The 20736-nt window shown below is 37.2% G+C and overlaps 1 protein-coding gene across 1 annotated transcript in view; it reads right to left on the bottom strand.

The window, feature by feature from the left end:
• Window positions 1–17413, bottom strand: part of DMTF1 (cyclin D binding myb like transcription factor 1) — a 43225-nt gene extending 25812 nt beyond the window's left edge. Inside the window, exons 1-5 of the mRNA XM_029928277.1 lie at window positions 17274–17413; window positions 15358–15487; window positions 7674–7796; window positions 6195–6311; window positions 4339–4461 (exon numbers count right to left, since the gene is read on the bottom strand). Coding sequence (XP_029784137.1) covers window positions 4339–4461; window positions 6195–6303 — 232 coding nt within the window. The 5' untranslated portion in view covers window positions 6304–6311; window positions 7674–7796; window positions 15358–15487; window positions 17274–17413. The remainder of the gene's footprint in view (window positions 1–4338; window positions 4462–6194; window positions 6312–7673; window positions 7797–15357; window positions 15488–17273) is intronic.
• Window positions 17414–20736: the final 3323 nt, after the last annotated feature.

The raw sequence follows: 20736 nt of genomic DNA, 5'->3' as shown, positions 1-20736 counted from the left end.
CAAGAAGAAAGAACAATTCAATTCCAGAATAATAACAAGTTCTAATTATTAAAAAAAATAAAATCCATGGGAAAAAAATACGTGACCATCTAATTTCCTAGCATATTCCTTGCCAATTAAGTCTGTCTATATCTATAAAGATTCAGATATATATATTTAAGAAAAATTTATTATGCACCTAATACATTCTAAGTATTGCTTTGGGTGCTGAGAAAACAGCAGTGAGCAAATGAAACAGAATTGTGTCTTCATGGTGCTTATATTTTAGTGATGAAGCCACAAAATGAACATATGTTTGGTGTTAATAAATGAGAAAAAATAAAACAGAAGAGGGAACGTACTGGGGGAGGAGATTGAAATTTTAGTAAACAGGACAGGAAAAGTAACCCAGACTTGGAACAAAACGGGAAAGGGAGCTAGTCATACAGAAATCTTGAGAAAGAGAACTTCAGGCAGAAGGAAAGCTATGGGCAGAGATGAGATGGGGGCATGTCTGGACTGTTCAAAGGGATGGCAAGTAAAACAGTGTGACCAGAGAAGACTGAACAAGAACGATAAAATATTGTGTGGGGACTTGCAGGCCAATTTGGCTTTAATTCTCAGATGGGAAACTACTGGAAAATACAGAGTATTATAATCTAACTTTTCTTTTAACAAGATCACTTCAGCTGCTAGCAAGAAAACAGCCTGAAGGGCGGCATGGGCTACAGTGAAATCAGTGAAGAAGCTAATTCAATAATCCAGGTTAGGGAAGTCAGGGACTTGGACCAGGGCCAAAGGCAAGTGAGGCTAATAAGTAGTGCAAATTGTGGATATATTCTGATATGGAAACCAACAGGATTTGTGGTTAAACTAAATACAGAAGAAACTGAGAACTAAAAGATGTTATTAGAGTTTTAAAAATCAGAACTACTAGAAGAATGTACCTGCCATTAATGAAATGGGAAGATTTGTAGAAGCAGCAAACTTTAGAATTTAAAAAGTTTCAGGGGATGGTTTTAAACATACTACTTTGAGATACCTACTAAACATCCAGGGTTAAGAGTAAGTTTGGACTGGAGCAAATCTGAGCATGATCACCAGAGACAGGATTTAAAGCCACGTATTCTAGGGAGAAAAAACAAAACAAAACAAAAACAGAAGCAGCAGCCTAGGAACAGAGTCCTGGAGCACTCCAATTGGAGAATGTGGAGATGTGGACAGGCCAGCCTAAGAGACTCAGAAGGCACAGACAGAAAGGTATAAGAAAACAAGAAAAGTGTGTTCCCTGAAAGCCAAAAGACATTCTGTTTCAGAGAAGATTGATAAATACCGTCTGATATTTATCTGGTAAATATACTCAGAGTAATAAATATTGTCAAAAATTGTGGATAGATCAATGATCACTGGACAAGATAAGTCTCTGGAGACCAGGGAAGAACAATTTTGGTGAAATGACAGAGATGAAGGCCAGACTGGAGTGGGTTTAAGGAAGAATGGAAAAAGAAATGGAGGGAAGTATATGGAGTCCTTCAAAGTATTTTGCTCTAAAGGAAAGGGGAGAAGTTGGAGGGGAGACCAAAGACTAATGTGACTTTTTATATTTAATGAAGAAATTACAGTATGTTTATAATGCTGATGGAAACGACCTAGTAGAGAGTGAAAAACTAATAATTCACAGGAGAAAGGAAAGAAATCCTCCAACAATGTACTTGAGTAGGTAAAAGGGATGGGATCTAGTAAAAGTAAAGGGCTGGCCTTAGCGAGAAGAAAAGACAGGAATATACGGACATAGATTCATGTAAGTGCATATTTGTAGTGGCGGAAACTTGCAGAAATTATTTTCTGACTACTTCAGTTTTCCAGTAAAGTAGAAGCAAGGTTATCAGCTGAGAGGAACAAAGGTGGAAAAAATACTAGAGGTTTCAGTAATGTATGAAACAGTCATCTCTGAGTGGGAGAAAAAAAACCATTCATTGGTTAAGTGTGGCGTGACTGTCAGGCAACAGTATGAGCCCACTTCAACTTAATGATCATGAATTTAAAATAAGATCCTTCGGCTTGCTTGTGCTATTTTTCAATTAGCTATGCCAGTATGGACATAAATAGCCAGATATATTTAACCAGGGTTGTGGTTTCACTAAAAACAATGGAGAGAGAAGGAAAAAAGGATTTGAGGGTAAATGCAATAGTGATTGTAATGATTAATTATGAGTCAAGCCAGGTAGGAAAGACACAAAAGACAAAGGAAAAATGAAAAAGTGGTTAAGATCAGTGGGTCCTTGAGGGACAAAGGATTCCAAGTGTTAAACAGTATTAGAGAAAGTAACCTGAAAAGATAGGAAGTAGTGGTACAAAAACGAAGTCTGAAGTAGATCACAAGTGGACTCCAGTTAACGGGTAACAGCAAAGGAGGTGATGGGAGTAATAAATGAGGTAGTGTGGAGAACAAAAGGTAGAAGAGGCTAAAGTATTACCACAATCATCTAAATGAATAATCACCAAGAGGAGAGAATGGAGTAAATGTGGTGGGAGACCGCAGCAATAAGAAGTGGTTAAGTGATTTAGAATGATTAACATGAGAATTTAAGATTTTTTTTAAGGAACAAATTTTTATCAGTTTTAAGAAGCATGTAAAAGAAACTTGAATATTAAAATAAAATTTGAAGTTAAATCTTTAAAAACTAGTATTTACCTCCATCTAGTCCAACAAACAACAACATTCGCCATATGTGATGATGCTCTGACCCCACAGCAAGCAGCTCAGGTCACCATGTCGATATTGTCTTACCCAGTTAAGTGAAAGGGTATGAAGGGTTCAGTGTGATACCATAAAATAGAACATAATAGCAAGTGGACTTTGAATCTACAATCATGATCAAGGTAGTCAACTTTACCCAAATGAATCAACCAGTCATAATGTATGTCAAAATAATCCCTCAAAAATTCTGGCTTAATAAGATATTTTCATTTTATTTTATGTCTTGGGGATGTAATGTACAGCCTGAGGACTACAGTTAATAATACTCTATGGTATACTTGGAAACTGTTAAGATAACGTATCTTGCTGCAGTCTCCCATCACAAGGGAAAAAAGTATAACTATGTGCGGTGGCAGACATGTTCATTTCACAACATATACAGATACCAAATTATCATCCTGTGCACCTGAGACTAATATGTTACATGTTAATTATATCCGAATTTTAAAAAATTCTAGCTTAGAAAATGTCCATATAGGATTGTATCTGTATAGACATGCCAATCAAGTTTTAAGACTCGATCACAACCTAATGATGGTCAAATTAGGAGTTTTAAAAAAATTGTATGAATCATCACTAGAAGGAAAGATCATTTAATTAGAAATACATGTTTGCCTTTGTCACTAGAAGCAATATTAACATTAACACTGTCTGTCAATAAAGTCTCACAGTAAACTGATATAAAATCGTTTCTGTTTAATTGAATAAGCAATAAACTCTAAATAAAGAGCACACAACTACTTGTGAAGACAAAGTCTGCCATGATGAAAACCTAATCTTAAGTTTTTCCCAACTGGATGAAGATGTGATTTTGCTTGATGCTGAATGCAAAATAAAAGTTCTCAAGAACCAGAATGCTTGGGTATGACTTTAGGCAAGTCATTATACCTCTCTGTGCCTTAGTTTTCTTAAAAAATTAGCTCCATCAAGTCCAGCAAACAAAGACTTGCCTATTTGCCTATTCAGTCAGTCCCAGATGACGGTGATGGATACAGAACTTCATTTTTTATGTGACCTTTTTTAATGGAGAAGTTTTCCTATGTTGATTTTTATCAACATGCTTTTTACAAATATAGGGAACAATACTTCAAGCCCACTTTTCATAAATTTAATACTACTGTAAATATTAGGGTCTACAACATTCTTCATATGTGAAGAATGGGATGATAATACCTACTCTACAGCATACTTTCTCTATGAGGGAAAATATGCTTACATCTAGACGGGTGTGGATGCAAAAAAAGTATGCTCTTTGTTGTGAAAACAAAACATACATACAGTAAAATAAAGAAAAAAAACCACACCAGTGTATTACAATTTCACTGGGGAGAGCACGATTAGGAGAAAATGTCTAAAAAAGCTTAGGGTGGGGAGGGTGATTATTGTCAATAAAACAGGCTGAGAAAATTCAAATAGACAATAAACATAAAAGCATTTAGAGCCATGCCCACTCATTAAGTGTTAGATAAAAAGTTTTTTTTGACTACATGAAGAGAAAAATAATGGGTCTAAGTCTACCTTGAAATGCCAATTTGATCTTGCATAAGCTAAAATCAGATTTCAAAAGGGAACTGTGTTCTCCGTACATGGTGACTTACGTGGAAGTGCAACAACTGATATGCAAGGAGTAGAATCATCAATACTCTGATCATCCTCAGAAGACAGACAAAGCCTTTTATGTGGAGGTTCAGTACTATCTTCTGAGTCTATTTCATCAGCTTCTAATGAAACAAAATAAAACAAAAATCTCAAAATCTTTAAACCAATGTGGAAAACCCCATATCTTCAACATGTAAGTGTGAAACAGTCTTCTGACCCATTTGCTCAGTTAACCCAGTGGTGGAAGTAGGACCCCCTAGGACCCTGCCGCCTCTCTCCCCAGTGCAGTGCCTCAGCAGCTCTTCTTCCAGCAAGAACTATGAAGAGAGGGGCTGCTTTTGTACTAACTAGCCATCTTTCCAAGTATTTCACATGTAAAGACGGGCTGGTAACTTAATTCACTCAGTTATTTACTGAATGCCTACTATGTGCTAAATGCTGCAAACAGAACAATGATAGATACCCATGACTGTTGAGGAGCTCACAGGGGAGTAGAGGAAATGACTAAACCAACAATTTCAAAATAGTGTTATAAGAGCTATGCAGGTGGAATGAAGAGGCGGTTCCATGAGCAGAGAGGAGAGGCACTTAATTTAGATTATAGGTGAATGTTTCCCGCAGGAAGTGTCTTGAACTGGAAAGAACTTGAATGAACAAAAGCCAGGGTAAAATGGAATAATTATTGCGGTGACATTAAAGTATGAAAAGCTTAGGGTGTGTTAGGAAAAAAAAGACACCTGTGAATTACTGGGACATAGATATATGAAATGTGGCAGGAAGGGAGGCTAGCAGAAAAACTGAGATGGTAGGAGGCCATCACTGTGTTCTAAAATCCATGGGAAACATAAAAAAACTTTCCTACGCCACTGAGTATTGTGACTGAGGTCACTGGCAGTTTGAAAGACGAATTAGTAGGGAGACTCATTAAAAGGCTATTGGGGCCTCCCAGGTGAGAAATGAGAGTCTAAACTAAGAAAGGGGAACCTGAGACAGAGGAAGCAATGAATTCAAGAAGCAAAATACTACCAACAAGTCTTCATGATAGAATGAATGTCGGAGATGAGAAAAGGGTTTATTCCTACCCACATTTATGATCTAGGATACTAAGTAGTGAAATTGAAAAGAAAGAGAGAACTAGGTCTTGGAATTTTGTGAAAGATTTCAGTTTGGAACATGTGACATTTAAGGTGTCTATAAGAAACACAAAGAATTCAGAATAAAGACAGAAATTTGAATCATTTTAATAGGTAGGTGGTAATTAAAACCACAGGTTTGAAAAAAACACCAGAAATTAAGTATTGAATGAGAAGAGAAGATAAAACCTAAGCTGAACAAAGATAAACTTAAAGCAAAATGAACATAAATAAGGAATAGGCAGAGAAGTGACAACAAAATAACAAGCCTCAAGGCTCTTGAACCTTAAGTGATTGTAGATAATCATATTAAATCTTATTCAAATAATCATGTAAAATCCTCTTCTACAGATTCTAGAAAATAATTGACAGGATTACTTCTACATTTTTTAATGCACTACATACATTTTCTGGCACCAAATGATATCAAAGAGGAAGTGTATTACAGTTAGTCCATCATCTTTAGAGGCTCAATAGATTCTACTTATTTATAAAGTAGCTATGAGAGTGATAAAAGCTCAAATTTATGGTAAACTAAAAAAATACAAAGGTATATCTTAAAAATATAAAAATATAAATTAAGATTAATTCACAGGCCAAAGAGAAAACTCTCATTTCTACTGTCCTAGCCCAAACTGTCTATCTGGGTAATAAGGATCAAAGGGAACGTGAAATCCAGAAATCCAAAAAGATCACAATTACATGTCAGCAAGTTTCCCTACCATTGTGAGGGCAATGAAGAATGAGGTTCCCGTCTGTGTCCTGAGTCAAAGTCACAGAGTTCACAGTTTCTACTGTTACTGTGTCAGAATCCTCTTCAACTGTGCTCATACTCAAATCTATACAACAGATTTCAGGTTTAAAAAATTATTTCCAAATATGAACATAAAATAGACCCCAACTTCCCCCCCTCCTCCCATAAAAAAAAAACCCCACAATTTATATCTGCTACAGTGTTTTTTATGTGAAATTATAATGGCAGTTCAGACTTCAAATTGTTTTTCAAAATTTGGAATTAAATGTAATAATCTGCTAGAATCTGACTTCTCTAATTAAAAACCTACAGCATTTTAAAAATGTTTATTTATTTTGAGGTGGGGGCTGTGGGCAGGGGGAAGGGGAGAAAGACAGAGAGTCCCAAGCAGGCTCCACGCTGTCAGGGCGGAGTCCTACACGGGGCTTGCTGTCACAAACCATGAGATCATGGCCTAAGCCAAAATCAAGAGTTGAGCCCCTACAGCATTTATTTTTAAAAAAGACTTGTTTTTACCACATCCAATGAAAAAAACTCTGTTCCAAGTTGTCTCATCAATAAAATATGAGGTCTTCTCAGCAAAACTCTCACCACTTTTCATTTACTGACAACTTTGATATATTCAAATAGGTGTTTAACTCATGACTCTTTCAGAAGATGCATTCAAACTTTTATCTTAGAAAGCATCGATAAATCTAGGCATTACTTCTCCAAAACACTTTTTTTTTTTACAAGTATTTAAGCTATATTATTAGCTGAAAACCAAGAACACTAAAAAACTATTCTCATCATTTCCTCCCTCATTAATATTAAACAAATGCATACAACGATCATTGACCAAATTGCTTTTGAAATGGATATAGCATAAGGCCTTCTTTTGAAATAGAGAACTGATTTTGTGTAAAGGGCCTTTACCTGCTATTTTACACATATATTATTTTCCTCTTGTTCAGACAGACTGAACGATTAGGGTCTCATAGTACAATACCTCATGGTTAACAGAAGGAAATGTACTGAATTAAAATCAAAGCACTGGTTGAAATACTCCAGTTTACCTTAAAATGTTCAATAAAGTTTTCCCCTCAGTAGTCAATTTGGTCTTGTCCATACTTTTTGCCAACTAAACAAGAGGCCATAAGGCTTAATGTGTACTAATCACTCAATATTTATTTGGTTCCTATATGTAACATATTAGTCTGCTCATATATTTACCGTTTATTTAAGTGCATTTTCCCTTGGCAGAAAATCTTAAGATCTGTTGCTATTTACAGAGTGAAGATCTGATTCATTCAGGTTTTACTATACAAACTACTACGTTAAAAGGACATCACTTTACAATAATAAAGATGACAGGCCCCAAATTCAAGATAAAAAGAAGTCACAATCTAGTTATAACCAAAATTTGCAAAACACAAGGTGAGGTCCTTAGAAGAAAAGGCAGGCTTACCTAGAAAAGAGATGGATCAGGTATAGCCCTTCCCACGGAATCAAGTCGCCTTCCCTTAGACACCAGCATCACTTTCATGTTATCCAGATTGCTTCTCTCCCATATTCCTACCTCTGCAACACTCTGTAAAAGTAACAGCATTACATAATAAGGCCTAATAAGAGCAAACAATTGTGTGCTAGCCATATGCTCATGACACACTAGCCTCAATCCTGTGATGTCTCAACTAGAAAAGGAAAGACAAAAACTAGAATTCTTTTCTAAATAGACCTTTTAGAACCCAACCTCTAAAAGTATTCCCTAATGTAAGGCAGAAATGATGAGATCCTGTACCTATTAAGTTAGTTTACAGGCAGTCTCAGAAAAAAATAGGTTAAACTATGCTACTAGCTCTAGAACTGTAGGTTTGGGTTTATGCAACATGATGCAGGGTGGAGAGTGCCACAACTATTACCAGTAACTATTTTTTCTTTATAATAATTTGCTAATAGCTATCTTTATACATAATAACCAAATTTCGTCTTAAAGCATTACAAAGTGTTTCTTTTCTGTGATCAAACTTGCCTATGGATCTGTGGCTCAACAGTTGAGCCAGAAAGGTAAATTACAAGCAAATGATTTTTAAAGGTTTCTTTCAATAAACTCATTATCATTCCAATGGTTCAAGGAACGAATCAAAAAGTACAGCAGGATTTGAGATTCAAGAGAATCGTTCAGCAAAAATTAATTATTAACATTTCATTTTAGCAGTGCTCTAATTAGAACTCTCCTCCAGGATGATATTTTGAGAACTGTTATCCATAAATAAGTCTGCAGTGAAAAAGTAGAGATCCTGCTGGAGTCAACTCTAGTCAACTATTAGATTTCATGTTGTTCTCATTTCTGAATCCATTAAATTTTCTTAAAAAGCTGGTTAGTAATACTGCAGAAGATGGAGAAATTCAATGCAAAAAAAAAAAAAAAATCCATAACCTTACCCAAACAAGAGTTCATTCTCTTTGTGTGTTTGTAAATGTGTATACTCTACAGTGTACAAGCAACTTATATTTTGCTTTATGAGTTAGTCTACATTAAAAAGTATGATGAAAACCAAACTAGGTACCTAACTGAAGTTTTCTGTATCATTTAAAATTTACATAACATAAAAAACATGACATTATTTAGCCTTATCAATGGACATTTATGTTGTTCCTAACTTTTCACTTCCTTAAAACATTATGAAACATTGATACACTCTATTTCTTTGAACATTAATAGAAATTATTACATGAAAGAAAATGACAAAATTTAGAACTCTTTAATTTTTTTAAATTTTATTTATGTATTTTGAGACAGAGAGAGAGAGAGAGAGAGAATGAGCAGGGGAGGGGCAGAGAGATAGGGAGAGAGAGAATCTGTACGGACAGCGTGAAACCCAACGTGGGGCTTGAACTGTGAATTCATGACCTCAGTCAAAATCAAGTCAGGACCCTTAACTGAGCGAGCCATGCAGGCACCCCCAAATTTAGAACTCTTACATCACACTGAGACAGGGAAACTGTAAAGGACCCTGTGCAGAAGACTTGGTTTTTCAGTTTCTTTTCCTCCTCCTTTTTTTTTTTTGCCAATAGCTGTACTCCCACCTTACACGTCTTGATGTAAGTCCCCCTCATAAGGGTCAAGGAGTTTCTTATTTTTTGAAGTCTTCCAGTACAACTGATAACATCTAACGAGTGGCCAGGTGAGGTCCTCATGAATGTTCTCCAAGACCACTGACTCCAAACACCATGACCCAAGACCCTTGGCTCCAGAGCTTAAGTAACATACGGAGGACACGTGAGCACTCACCCTTGTTTGACCAGTTACTAGAAGCCCAAGAGGACACGTACACCAGGCCACTGTCCTTAATAAAAACTCCAGACCCCCAAACAAAGATGAGACTCAAGCTCTTTTTCCTTCCTGAGTCTCTCAGACACTCTGTCTGTATCTGCTCTTTCCACTATCTTCATTAAACTCTGCTCTCCCTTCTTGCTGGCTTGAGACTAATCTCCATTCTGTGTGAAGCTTACAACCCTCTCAGCTGGTTTTGTGGGACCCTTTCTGAGTCCTCTAACCTGGCCTGCCTACATCAATACAACTATCTATTTTCCAGAAACATCCAAATTGATATCCAAACCACGGAGGTATAATCTCTATTCCTGGCAACCGTTCTTTTTTTAAAAAGAAAGCACAAAGTAAAAAACACCAAGACTTCATTTGATAGTTGCAAAGTAGTCATGTATTTAGCATTTGAATCAACCTCACCTTAGGACCCAAATTAATCTAAAACTTTAAGAAGAAATGAAGGCATATTTGAGGCAACATGGAGATATGGTGAGATGATAGTGTAAGGAAAAAGGGAGTCTGAAATCAAGTATTTTATCCTTGACAAGCTGTACTGGTTTATAGGTGATCCCATGCAGTGTTCAGTTTATTAGCTTTAAATCAGAAATCTGGGAGTTTTAAAGTTTGGCAACTCATGTTTCAGATTAGTAAATGGTTCTAAGGTGCTTTGTAAATTAATACGCATATGTGGTCAATCAACAACAAGTATTTATCACACGTCTTCTATCTGTTAGGCGCTCTCTAGGCATTGGGGATATGGTAGCCACTTTTAACATCTTGCTCTCAGACTCGTTTTCCAGGGGTCTCTCCCATTCCCCACCATAGTTAGAGCTACAAGGTCAGTGTATCTATTAATATTTAAGAAACTGACCTGCTTTTACCTTCAATTTATTTTTAATAGGTAACACATTTACACGATACAAAATTCAAAATCTAACGGGGGTTATACAGGTTAGTGTACTTCCCGTTCCAATTCCCTGGTCACCCAGCCTCCTTCCCTGTATAGGGAAACTTACCAATTTCTCAGGCTTCCTTACAGTTATCTTATGCACACAGAAGTCAATATAGCCCTTTCTGCTACACATACACTTTTTGCAGAAATAGTATCATACTACGAACACTGAACAATACCTTAAAGGTTACTTTCCACTGCCTCAGCTGCAAGATGAGGAGAAATCACTACAGCATGCACTGATTGGTAGCAGCAAAGCCTCGAAAGTGGGGCCCACTTTGGCCTGTCGTAGGAAAAGCAACAACAACCCAGCAGCTAATATTGCAGAGGCTCTCCATAAAGAGGAAAAGTAGTTGAATTTAAGTTGGAGATAAAGACCTGAGTAGATCTCAAAATGTCTTACAGATCCTTGGACGGTTTTCAGCTGAGGAATATAACACTTTTAAAAGATCACTTAAACTGCAGTATGGAGAATGGACAGGTAAGTCTGAAGAGCTGAAAGCAGTCAAAGGAAGGAGCCTGGAAAAAAGGAAATATTTTGGATGGAGGTGGTGTTGAGAGGATCTACTGAAAGAAGAGTTGATGGAGATTAAGAGAAAGGGAACTATCTCAAGCTGATTCCTAGGCGTCTGGCATTAACAGCTGATTGAGTTTGGGGGACACTTAGATATTTTTCATGATGTATTTGCATTACTATTAGTATGAATAATTAAAGTTGTAAGACATTAAAATGAAGATATTGACAGGTGGAAGCTGGAATTTAACAAACAGGATTAGACCCATCAAGACAAACTTAAGTTGGTGGCGTGCAAATACTTTTTAAACACAAGATCACCCAGAGACATTGTTAGACAGCCTATATCCCAGTTCCAGGAACCGTTCCTGTAACAGGCAGAAGTCAAGCTTTACATAAACATGTAAAGGAGACTGAAAAAGACCAGCTAGTGATTGAAAAGATTAACTAATAGGTGTTAATTAAGAGACAGAAGAGTGTTTTTCAAGGAGCATTAGTCAACTGTGTGAAACACTGCAGAAAAGATAGGTGACTATCTGATCTGTGAAATATGGAGAATACTGGTGACCTTAACAAAAGTAGTTTGAAGTATGTGGGGACAGGAGCCCTACTGGAATACAGAGAACTGAAAATAGGGAGACAAGGCAAACCTCTCATCTTTGATGAGGTTTAGTTCAAGGCGAGTGAGAGAATACTAGCTACAGTAGCATCTAGAGTGCTATTATTTAGAAAAATATATTTGTATTTTGAAAGGTCTATTAGAGCAATTGAGAAATGGTGGTAAACAAATCAACTTATGAGAGTAAGGCACAAAGCTGAGTATTTCAGTGCGTTCCACTCAAACTCATTACACATGAAACTACACTTAACTTCTGGACCTGTTCCTTATTTGACCTCCTGGTGAAATATATCAAAAAGATCTCCAAGTCTAACAACTTTTGAGTTCTCTTTTGGGGCAAACAGATGCATACCGTCAGCTTATTTAGGTCTTCCCCTCATTCTCTGTAAAGGGTTATATTGTGTACTATTTTTATACTAACTAAAAATGAAGAGAAAAGAGAAAAAATAAATTTTAGCAGCCATTTTTAACTGATGAAATGGCATTTTAGCATATTTCCATCATTTGGTGGGTATTTTAAACAGCAACAATATGTTAATGAAATCAAGAAAATAACATGTAAAATGTGGTACATTTATAATGAAACATCCATATTTGTATTTAAATGATAAATATATGTATTTTCATTTAGAGCTCCCTATAAATTAGAACCCTATTTAATGTAGAACAACAACTCTGGATCTGGTTTTTAATACAGAATTTAAAGAAATGAATCCTTCATCCTACTTCCTTCCAGTACTGATGGAAAGTTCTTATTCAATGGATTACCTTAGAATGGTATTTTCATCAACTGAATCTACATACAGGTATAACTCATTTATTATTCTTCACAGACACAGAAGTAATTTTATAAACTGAAGGTTTATGGCAATCCTGCATTATGGAAGCCTAGCCACACTATACTTCCAACAGCTCTCTTAGTGTTGACCCTTGAACAACACACATTTGAACTGAATGTGTCCACTTATATGTGGATTTTTTACAAAACAGTTCTGTAAATGTATTTTCTCTTATGATTTTCTTTGCTATATTTTTTCTCTACTGTAAGAATATATGATACATCTAACATAGAAAATATGTGTTAACTGTTATGCTGAAGTCTTCTGGTCAAGGCCATTAGCAGTTTTTGGGGAGTCAAAAGTTACACGTGGATTTCTGCTGCCCAGGGAGGCATCACCCCTAAGCTCCCACCAACTATATATTGGCTGTGGTAATTAGTGATTAAGATTAGCTGAAAACTCAGGTGATATTTTAATACAGGCACACTGAATATACACATACATTGCTTGTATGCACATTAATTTTTTTTTTGACATGCTATTTTGCATTTTAAATGAACTACAGTGAAGTATAAACAGAACTTTTATATGCACTGGGAAACCAAAAAACTCATTTGACTTGTTTTATTGCAACCTTTATTGCAGTAATCTGGGATTGAGCCTGAAGTTATTTTTTTTAAATATATATTTTTTAAGCTTATTTTGAGACACAAAGTGGGGAGGGGGTGGCAAAGAGGGAGAGACAGAATCCCAAACTGCATTGACAGTACAGGACTTGATACAGGGCTTGATCTCATGAACTGTGACATCATGACCTGAGCGGAGATCAAGAGTGGAAGCTAAACCCAATGAACGTCCCCCCCCCCCCCACCTCCACCAGAATCCCTGCTCTGTAACTTTTGTGATCTTCTTCCAAACATACTGTCACATCTTTTAGAACTTTTTTGCACTTACTTTTTAGAAGTATTTTTCAATATGTCTACTTACTCTTCCACAGCATTTTTAATGGGTACATAATATCTAAACTTATCTAACTATGATCCTATAAATGAACATTTTTGCTAGAGGTCATGCTATTATAAAGACCTCATAGTGACCACCACCATACCTATTATTGCATATAACTAATGCCTTAGGAAATGCTTTAAGTGGCTTTGCTTAGTAATATTTTATGAAGATGTGTTTGAAGACAATCTGAAAGAATAAAAATCTTTGCTAATTACAAAGTCTTAGTGGAAGAAAATTAACAAATGCCTGTATCCTGAACATGGGTACACAGAGGGATGGCAGAATAGAAAGCTGCAGAATATTGATTTTATTCAAGCTAGGAATAGGGATTTGAGGTTGAATGCTTCAGACTGTGGTTCCAGGCTCCTGAGGATTTGCTTTTCTATATACTTTGTGGGAAAGTTTGAGAAGCAAGGTATAAATGAACATAAAGCATACTAGACTAAGGTAATTCATGATCATTAACAGCTTAGTTTTAGTGGCAAAATATGACTGTATACCATATCAATAGTTTGTGGAGTTTATTATAATAGTTTATTTTATATTATAAAACCAACTAAATACACACACACACACACACACACACACACACACACCCAGTGTACATAACCAAAATGACAGTTTTTTAAAAAAAGGGATAACGTAAATAAAATTAAAAACTGTTCAAAGGGCTCTTCAGTGTGTCTTTTCCTGACAACTTCTGGGATTCAGTCATGGAATGGGTGATCTTCCCACAAACTAGAAGCAGCAGACATGTTAAACAGGTTTCTTCTTTTATTTATCATTTATCTTTATGCAAGCAAAGCAAAACCAAAACCCATTTGTGATTTCTATTACAAGGATTCTCTTCACAAAAGAAAAAAATAAGAGGGGGTGGTGATATGAAAGCACACAAGGCCACAGACATTTAACATATCTGTACTTTGGCATACTTGCATACTTAGCAATAAGTTCATCACTTGCTTAGTCACTTGTATCATTTGAGGACACAAAAAGCTCTGGAACTGAAATAAAGCATTTAAAGGTACAGCAATTCATAAGTAAATTCTTTCATGGGGGGAAGTACTGATGATTAGGGCACTAAGGAAAACTTGACTATTGAAAAGAAAACTCCATTTCAGAAGACAGATTAACATCTCCTGTTAAATAAGCAGCCTATAGGACATTAGAACTCTTCTTAAACATCACTGCTGCTCTTAAGTTTTGATGTCCCTGCAACAGACAGAAGTGTGGGTTGGTGTGATCTAGGACCTCAATACTTAACAAAACAAAACAAAACAAAACTTCCAGCCCCACTAAATTTTTAACATCTATGTGCCAGGCTGTAAATCCCTTGGGATGCCTGTGTTTCACATTAGTGCATTCATCTTCACAGGTGTTAAGGCAATGTGCTTAATGGAGCATGACAAAAGCAACTGTTTATAATAATGAGATGTTATTGTCAGGACATACAAATTTATTACAATTTTAATAAAAACTATAGAGTCTGTAGATGTTGTTGGAGAGACAAATGAAGTGAAAAAAAAAAAGCATTATTTAGGGAAGGGAAGAACTAGTTTTGTCCTTCAATGGTTTTTATTTCAATAGTAACTAGCAATTTCTAACCTTATAAATATGCATCTCTCTTTCTCACTGCCTCAGAGTGAAAGGAGATAAACTTGCTGTATCTTTAAAGAAAGAAAAAAAGGCCTATGAAGAGAAGTGAACTTCAAGAGTCAAGAGGGTATGTGCCTTCTTTTGATATAATTCTATGAATCGTTTCCCAGCCACGCTCTGCTTCCAAAGATGGAATCCTAATTCCAAAATGTTCTTGTGATTTGCTTCCCCTCAAAATACTTTTAAAATCTCAACATTCTAAAAAAATTACTGATACAGTATATATTTATTCATCTAACTGCTCAGAGTATGAACTTAAAGTTCTAAGCAAGTATGCAATGCCCAGTACTTACTGATTAACTGTAGATGAAGACAGGGCAATAGCATTTTGGCTCCACCATTTAGCTCAACTGCAATCAATTAGAGATTCACGTAGAAAATCAAGATTCTAGATCAGTCCCAAAAGCGTATTTTGGGGTGAGCCTATCAATTAAAATAGTAAAAAAAAAAAAAAAAAAAAAAAAAAAAAAAAAAAAAAAAAAAAAAAAAAAAAAAAAAAGGAAAAAAATTAGCTTTTTTGGTCGTACATAAGTATATGGAAGTAAAAATGAGATAAAATTATCACAAAACATGAAATGTATTTTTCTTCATATTTTTCTTTCCCCTGACAAATTCAAGTTTTTTTTTTTTTTTGTCCCTGGTAAATCAACTCTCACATCAGATTTTACAGCCTGACAATTGTTTTGTAAGGCCAAGAAATTTAATTTTATTTTTTTCTTAAAACTTAACTAAATTTCTGGGCTTTAGCCTATTAAATCATCTCTTATCACTACACTTTCTTTGTAAAACGCTATGTTTCCGGCATATCATCACCAGTCTTTAAATGTTACAGCGGTGGTAATTACTCAAATTACTAAAAAAAACCCGAAAAACTAATACTTAAAAAAATTGGAAATAAATTTAAAGCCAGCTCAAAGAAAGAATCCTAACGGGAAAATAGGAAAACCTTTGAGAAAGTAAAGAAAGGTTTTCCGTTTGTAAAACTTTTAACACAATGGAAGAATATTTCCTTACTTGGACTGGAGCTTAAATGCTATAAATGGTTAATCGTCTTTCACAAACTAAAAATAAAGGTATAATTAGTACAAGATCAAAAATTTCGAAACGGTATTATTCTATGCTTAAAACACTGCATATTTGAAAGTCACCCTACAAAATACGCATTTTGTCGGAGATCCCAACAAGCTGCATTGCCTGTCAGGAGAACACTGACGATGAATCTAGTTACGAGAAAAGCAACCACACACTGAATTTGACTCTCCAAATCATGGAAAGTAGAGGGAGCCCTGACTTATATTTCATGTAATTATCTCCTATATTTTTATTATAAAAATACATGCTGTATCATTCAACTGCATAGTACGGCACTTGGCCACCTCGACTCTCAAATCTACGCCGGAGAATGGGTCAAAACAAAGTCTATTTTTAAAGACAACAAGATTAAAAATTTTTAAAAACTTACTCAAAACTCAATAAAATATGACAGTTACTATTTTGCAGATGCATTTTACTGTTCTCTGCTCGACTAGGACAATCTCACTAGCAGTCAGTCCCTGCCCCTCCTTCTTAAGAGAGGCTGACAGATATTCCGGCCAGCAACCCCGATTCTCTCAGCACGGGCCTTGAATAGCAGAGCTAGAATGAATCCCAAAAGATGGAAGAGTCTAAGATGCAAACAAGGTAAAAGAAAAAAAGGGGGAGGGGAGACAAAATACGCCCAACTCTCAGGCCCACCTTTCCTTCAATGGGCTACATAAACCCGAAAAGGAAACAAAAAAGCAAAAAAGGAACACCACGAGAAAGCAACTAAGGCTTCCTTACTCTCCGCATTCTCGGGCCCAATTCTCTACCGAAGCTCCCGGCCCACCCCACCCCCAGGGGTCCCGGCGCCATTTAGCTCCTCCGAAGCCGCCGCCATTTTCCGCCCCCGCCGGCTCGCTGAGGCGCCTCGGCGGCCGCTCGCTACCCTACTCAGTAGCCCGAGCCACCGCCGCAGGCCGGGCCCCGAGAGGGAGGCCCTGGCCTGAGCGTGCGGGGACGGCAGCTTCAGCGTCACGAAGGCCCAGCTTCGACCCCGCCCGCGGTGCCTAGGCGCCCAGAGCCTGCGCCGGCCGGCGGGAACAGGATGGCAGCAAGGGGGGCCGGACAGGCTCCACTGGGCGGAGCGGCCCTGGCGGCGGTTGGGACCTGAAGGTTCCATCGCACTTACTTCCTGTTTTGGGTCCGGGCACTTTGGAAGAACCAGGATGGAGGCTCCAAAAAATACCAGGATGGAGGAAGCAGCCACGGGCAAGAGTGGCTGCAGCTGGAGTGAGCGAGCGCGACAAGCCACCGGAAACGGAGCTACGGCCGCGCCCCGCCCCCAGCCTCCGCACGCTCCCCCTCCCGCCCTCCGCTCCCTCGGGACTGCTGTGCGTTTTGGCTGCTCGCGTCACTTCCGGCAAGGTCGGAGCGCGAAAAAAGGTCTCGGGTAATTGGCGCTTCGGTACCGTTCTGGCTAGCGTTTGTCTGTGGTCCTCTTGCTTCTCTTTTCCTGCTGGGAAGTCTCGGTACCGACAGTTCTGCTACTGATGCTGTAAAGAAGGCCCGTCTTTCTTTGGCGTAACTGTCGTCTTTGTGGCTCTGGCGGCAGTTGAGCCCCGCTGGCCGAGTTTCCTAAATTCGCAGAGCTTAGAGCGGAGACAGCGGGGTGTGGAACAGTGAAAGCCGTGTCTAGATGCAAAAGTCAGAAATTCTGTCTGGCCCTTCACGTTTAGTTTGCGTTCCCGTAGGGGCTCAATGTGAGGTATTCCCTCTTTGGGCGTTTGATGCTGTTCTGGTCTAATGTATCCTTTGTGAACCGAGAAAGATGCTACTCTAATGCACAGTCCGTCTTGAACCACTGCTTTTCTAAGCCGGGTGCTCTTGAGTTAGTGGGAAGCTTTTAGAAAGGCCCTATACTCCGGCCCAGCCCCTAGACCGGTCTTTTAGAAGCTCCATGAGACCCTGGCAGAGATTTTGTTTGTAAAGAGTTTCAAGGCTTGCAAATCTTAAGGTCTGAAAACTGTTATAACTCAGTATGAGTCCGAACTCATTTTACTTGTTTATAAAATTAAATATATTGTAGTCTTTTCTGAATTGGGATCAAGAGAGTTTAAAAGGCAGACTTGATATGTCTTGACAGCTTTGTGTAGACTCACACTACATTGACGCAAGGGGAATGTAGTCAGCATCAGTAGTAAAGGTCAAATAAAGGCTCTGCCGAATGTGTGTATATACACTCCTAAATTGGTCCTACGTAACTGGTCAGATTAGTGATACTTTGTAATTTCTCCCCCTCCGTTATCTTAGCATTTTTTTTTCTGCAGGGTTGTGGTTTCCTTTGACTACAAAGTATACTTTGTGGAAGGGAGAGTAACTCATCAAAGAACATGGAGGAGGAGAATAAAAACACCGACACAGGTTTAGAAACATATTATTTAGGTTTTAAGCCATATCTACTTAGTTTTCACCAGTAGTCTCCATAAAAATAATTTCTCAGTCATAAATGTTGGGTTTTACAAAAGGAGTGTAAAACAACAATGAGATACTATTGCCCACTAGTCTGACTAGAATTACTAAAATAAAATTAAACAACACCCAATTCTTGTGAGGATGCGAAATGACAGGAACTCTTAGTAATTGCTAGTGGGAATGCAAAAGGTTACAGATACTCTGACAATTTGGCAGTTTCTTACAGAACTAAACATTTTTACTATGTGATTCAACAATTGCTCCTTGATATTTACTCAATGAGTTGAAAACTTGTGTCTGTATAAAAATCTGCAGGGAGATATTTATAGCAATTTTATTCATAATTGCCGAAACTTGGAGGTACCCAGGATGTACTTCAGTATGTGAAGGGATAAATTGCACTACACCCATTCGGCAGAGTATTAGCCAATGCTAAATAGCAATGAACTATCAAGCTATGAAAAGACAGGAAGGAAGCTTAAATGCATATAACCAAGTGAAATAAGTCAATCTGAAAACGTTACATACAGTATGGTTCAAACTAGATGATATTCTGGAAAGGGCAAAGTTGGAGACAGTACAAAAGTTTTGTAGTTGTCAAGGTTTGGGGCTGGAGAGAGGACTAGATGGAGCAGAGGCTACTTAAGGCAGTGAAATAATTCTCTTTGATGCAATGGTAGATGTAAGTCCTTCTATATTTATCAAAACCCACAAAATGGCAAACACCCTATTGTGAACCCTAATGTGAACTCTGGACTTTGGGTTGGTCATTTGTAACAAATGTACCACTTTGGTGGATGATGTTAATGCTGGAGGAGACGATGCATGTGTAGTGCAGGTGATATATGGGAAGTCTGACCTTTCAATTTTGCTGTGAATTTTAAACTACTCAAAAAAACACACAAAAAAAAACCCAAAAAAGAAATCTGTTAAAAAAAAAAAAGAATGAAAAGGCTAAATAAAATAAGCTTTTAAGTTTGGACATCATGAGCCAGCATTTTTTGAATGCTTACATGCCAAATGCTTTTATATGTCTTAAACTCATTTGATGTTCACAAGTGCCAAATGCATCAGTACAGTTATTACAAATGAATCCTATTTTAGACAACCAAAAATAAGTGAAAAAAATGTCCAAGGGCACACAGTAAATATGTGGTAGGGTCAGAATTGAAGCTTCAGCTCCAGAATCTATGCTCTGAACTACTACCCTTTCGCAGCTCACAAAGTACACTTTGGTAACAGCCTTTTTATAATGAAAATAAATAATTACAACCAGTTTCCAAAGCCTTAACTGGAAGATGTATATGTTTGGCCAATTTTCAAAAATAAATGCCAGAAGCAGCATTTTATTACATCTAACTTTATTACTAATACGTGATACTTTGCATTCTGTTATGGTTGTGACGTCTATCACTCAATTTCTAAATGAGTGCATAAGCAAAATCATGAGGTAAAATAATGTTGAGGAATAGATGTTGGAGGTAGATCTGAGTGTGCATCTTGGCTTTATTGCTTAGTAGTGGTTATGGTAATTCACCACTCAGCTTCATTAATTAGCCTTCAAAAAATGGGAATAATAAAATCTACCTCCCCAAATAATGTAGGCATGCTTTGCACAGAGCCTGATGTGTAGTAAGCACTTAAAAATGGAAACTAATAAACCTCTGAATCAGAAAAGCAATTACTCTCAGAGCAGTTCTAATAAAATAATAATTACATATGTAAAATCATTAACATTTATGAGGAAGTGGGTCCTAATTAGGCACATTTTTCATAAAGCATAACCTTATAGGATTCTTTTTCAGCAAGCCATAACAGAGTGGTGTCAGATTATAGTTTGGCTGTCCATTGCCCTCTGCAAAATTTTGCAGCCTGCACTCTGCTGTTAATTCCCTGAAAAAGTCAAGCCCATCTTCATAATTCTCCCGTTCTTGGAGAGTTTCTTTCATAACTACCTTTAACAAGTTTGTTGGTATTTACTTAGAGAGGACAAATGTATTTTTTCCATTTTTTAAAAATATAGTTTACTGTCAAGTTGGTTTCCATATAATACCCAGTGCTCATCCCAACAAGTGCCCTCCTCCATGCCCATCACCCATTTTCCCCTCTCCGTCACCCCACATCAACCCTCAGTTTTCAGTATTTAAGAGTCTCTTATATTTGCCTCCCTCCCTCTCCTT

The sequence above is a fragment of the Suricata suricatta genome, chromosome 2 (genome assembly GCF_006229205.1).
Source record: "Suricata suricatta isolate VVHF042 chromosome 2, meerkat_22Aug2017_6uvM2_HiC, whole genome shotgun sequence".
In the NCBI taxonomy this organism is placed as follows: domain Eukaryota; kingdom Metazoa; phylum Chordata; class Mammalia; order Carnivora; family Herpestidae; genus Suricata; species Suricata suricatta.
The sequence above is the reverse complement of the archived record's forward strand: the minus strand, read 5'-3'. Positions and strand labels throughout refer to the sequence as shown.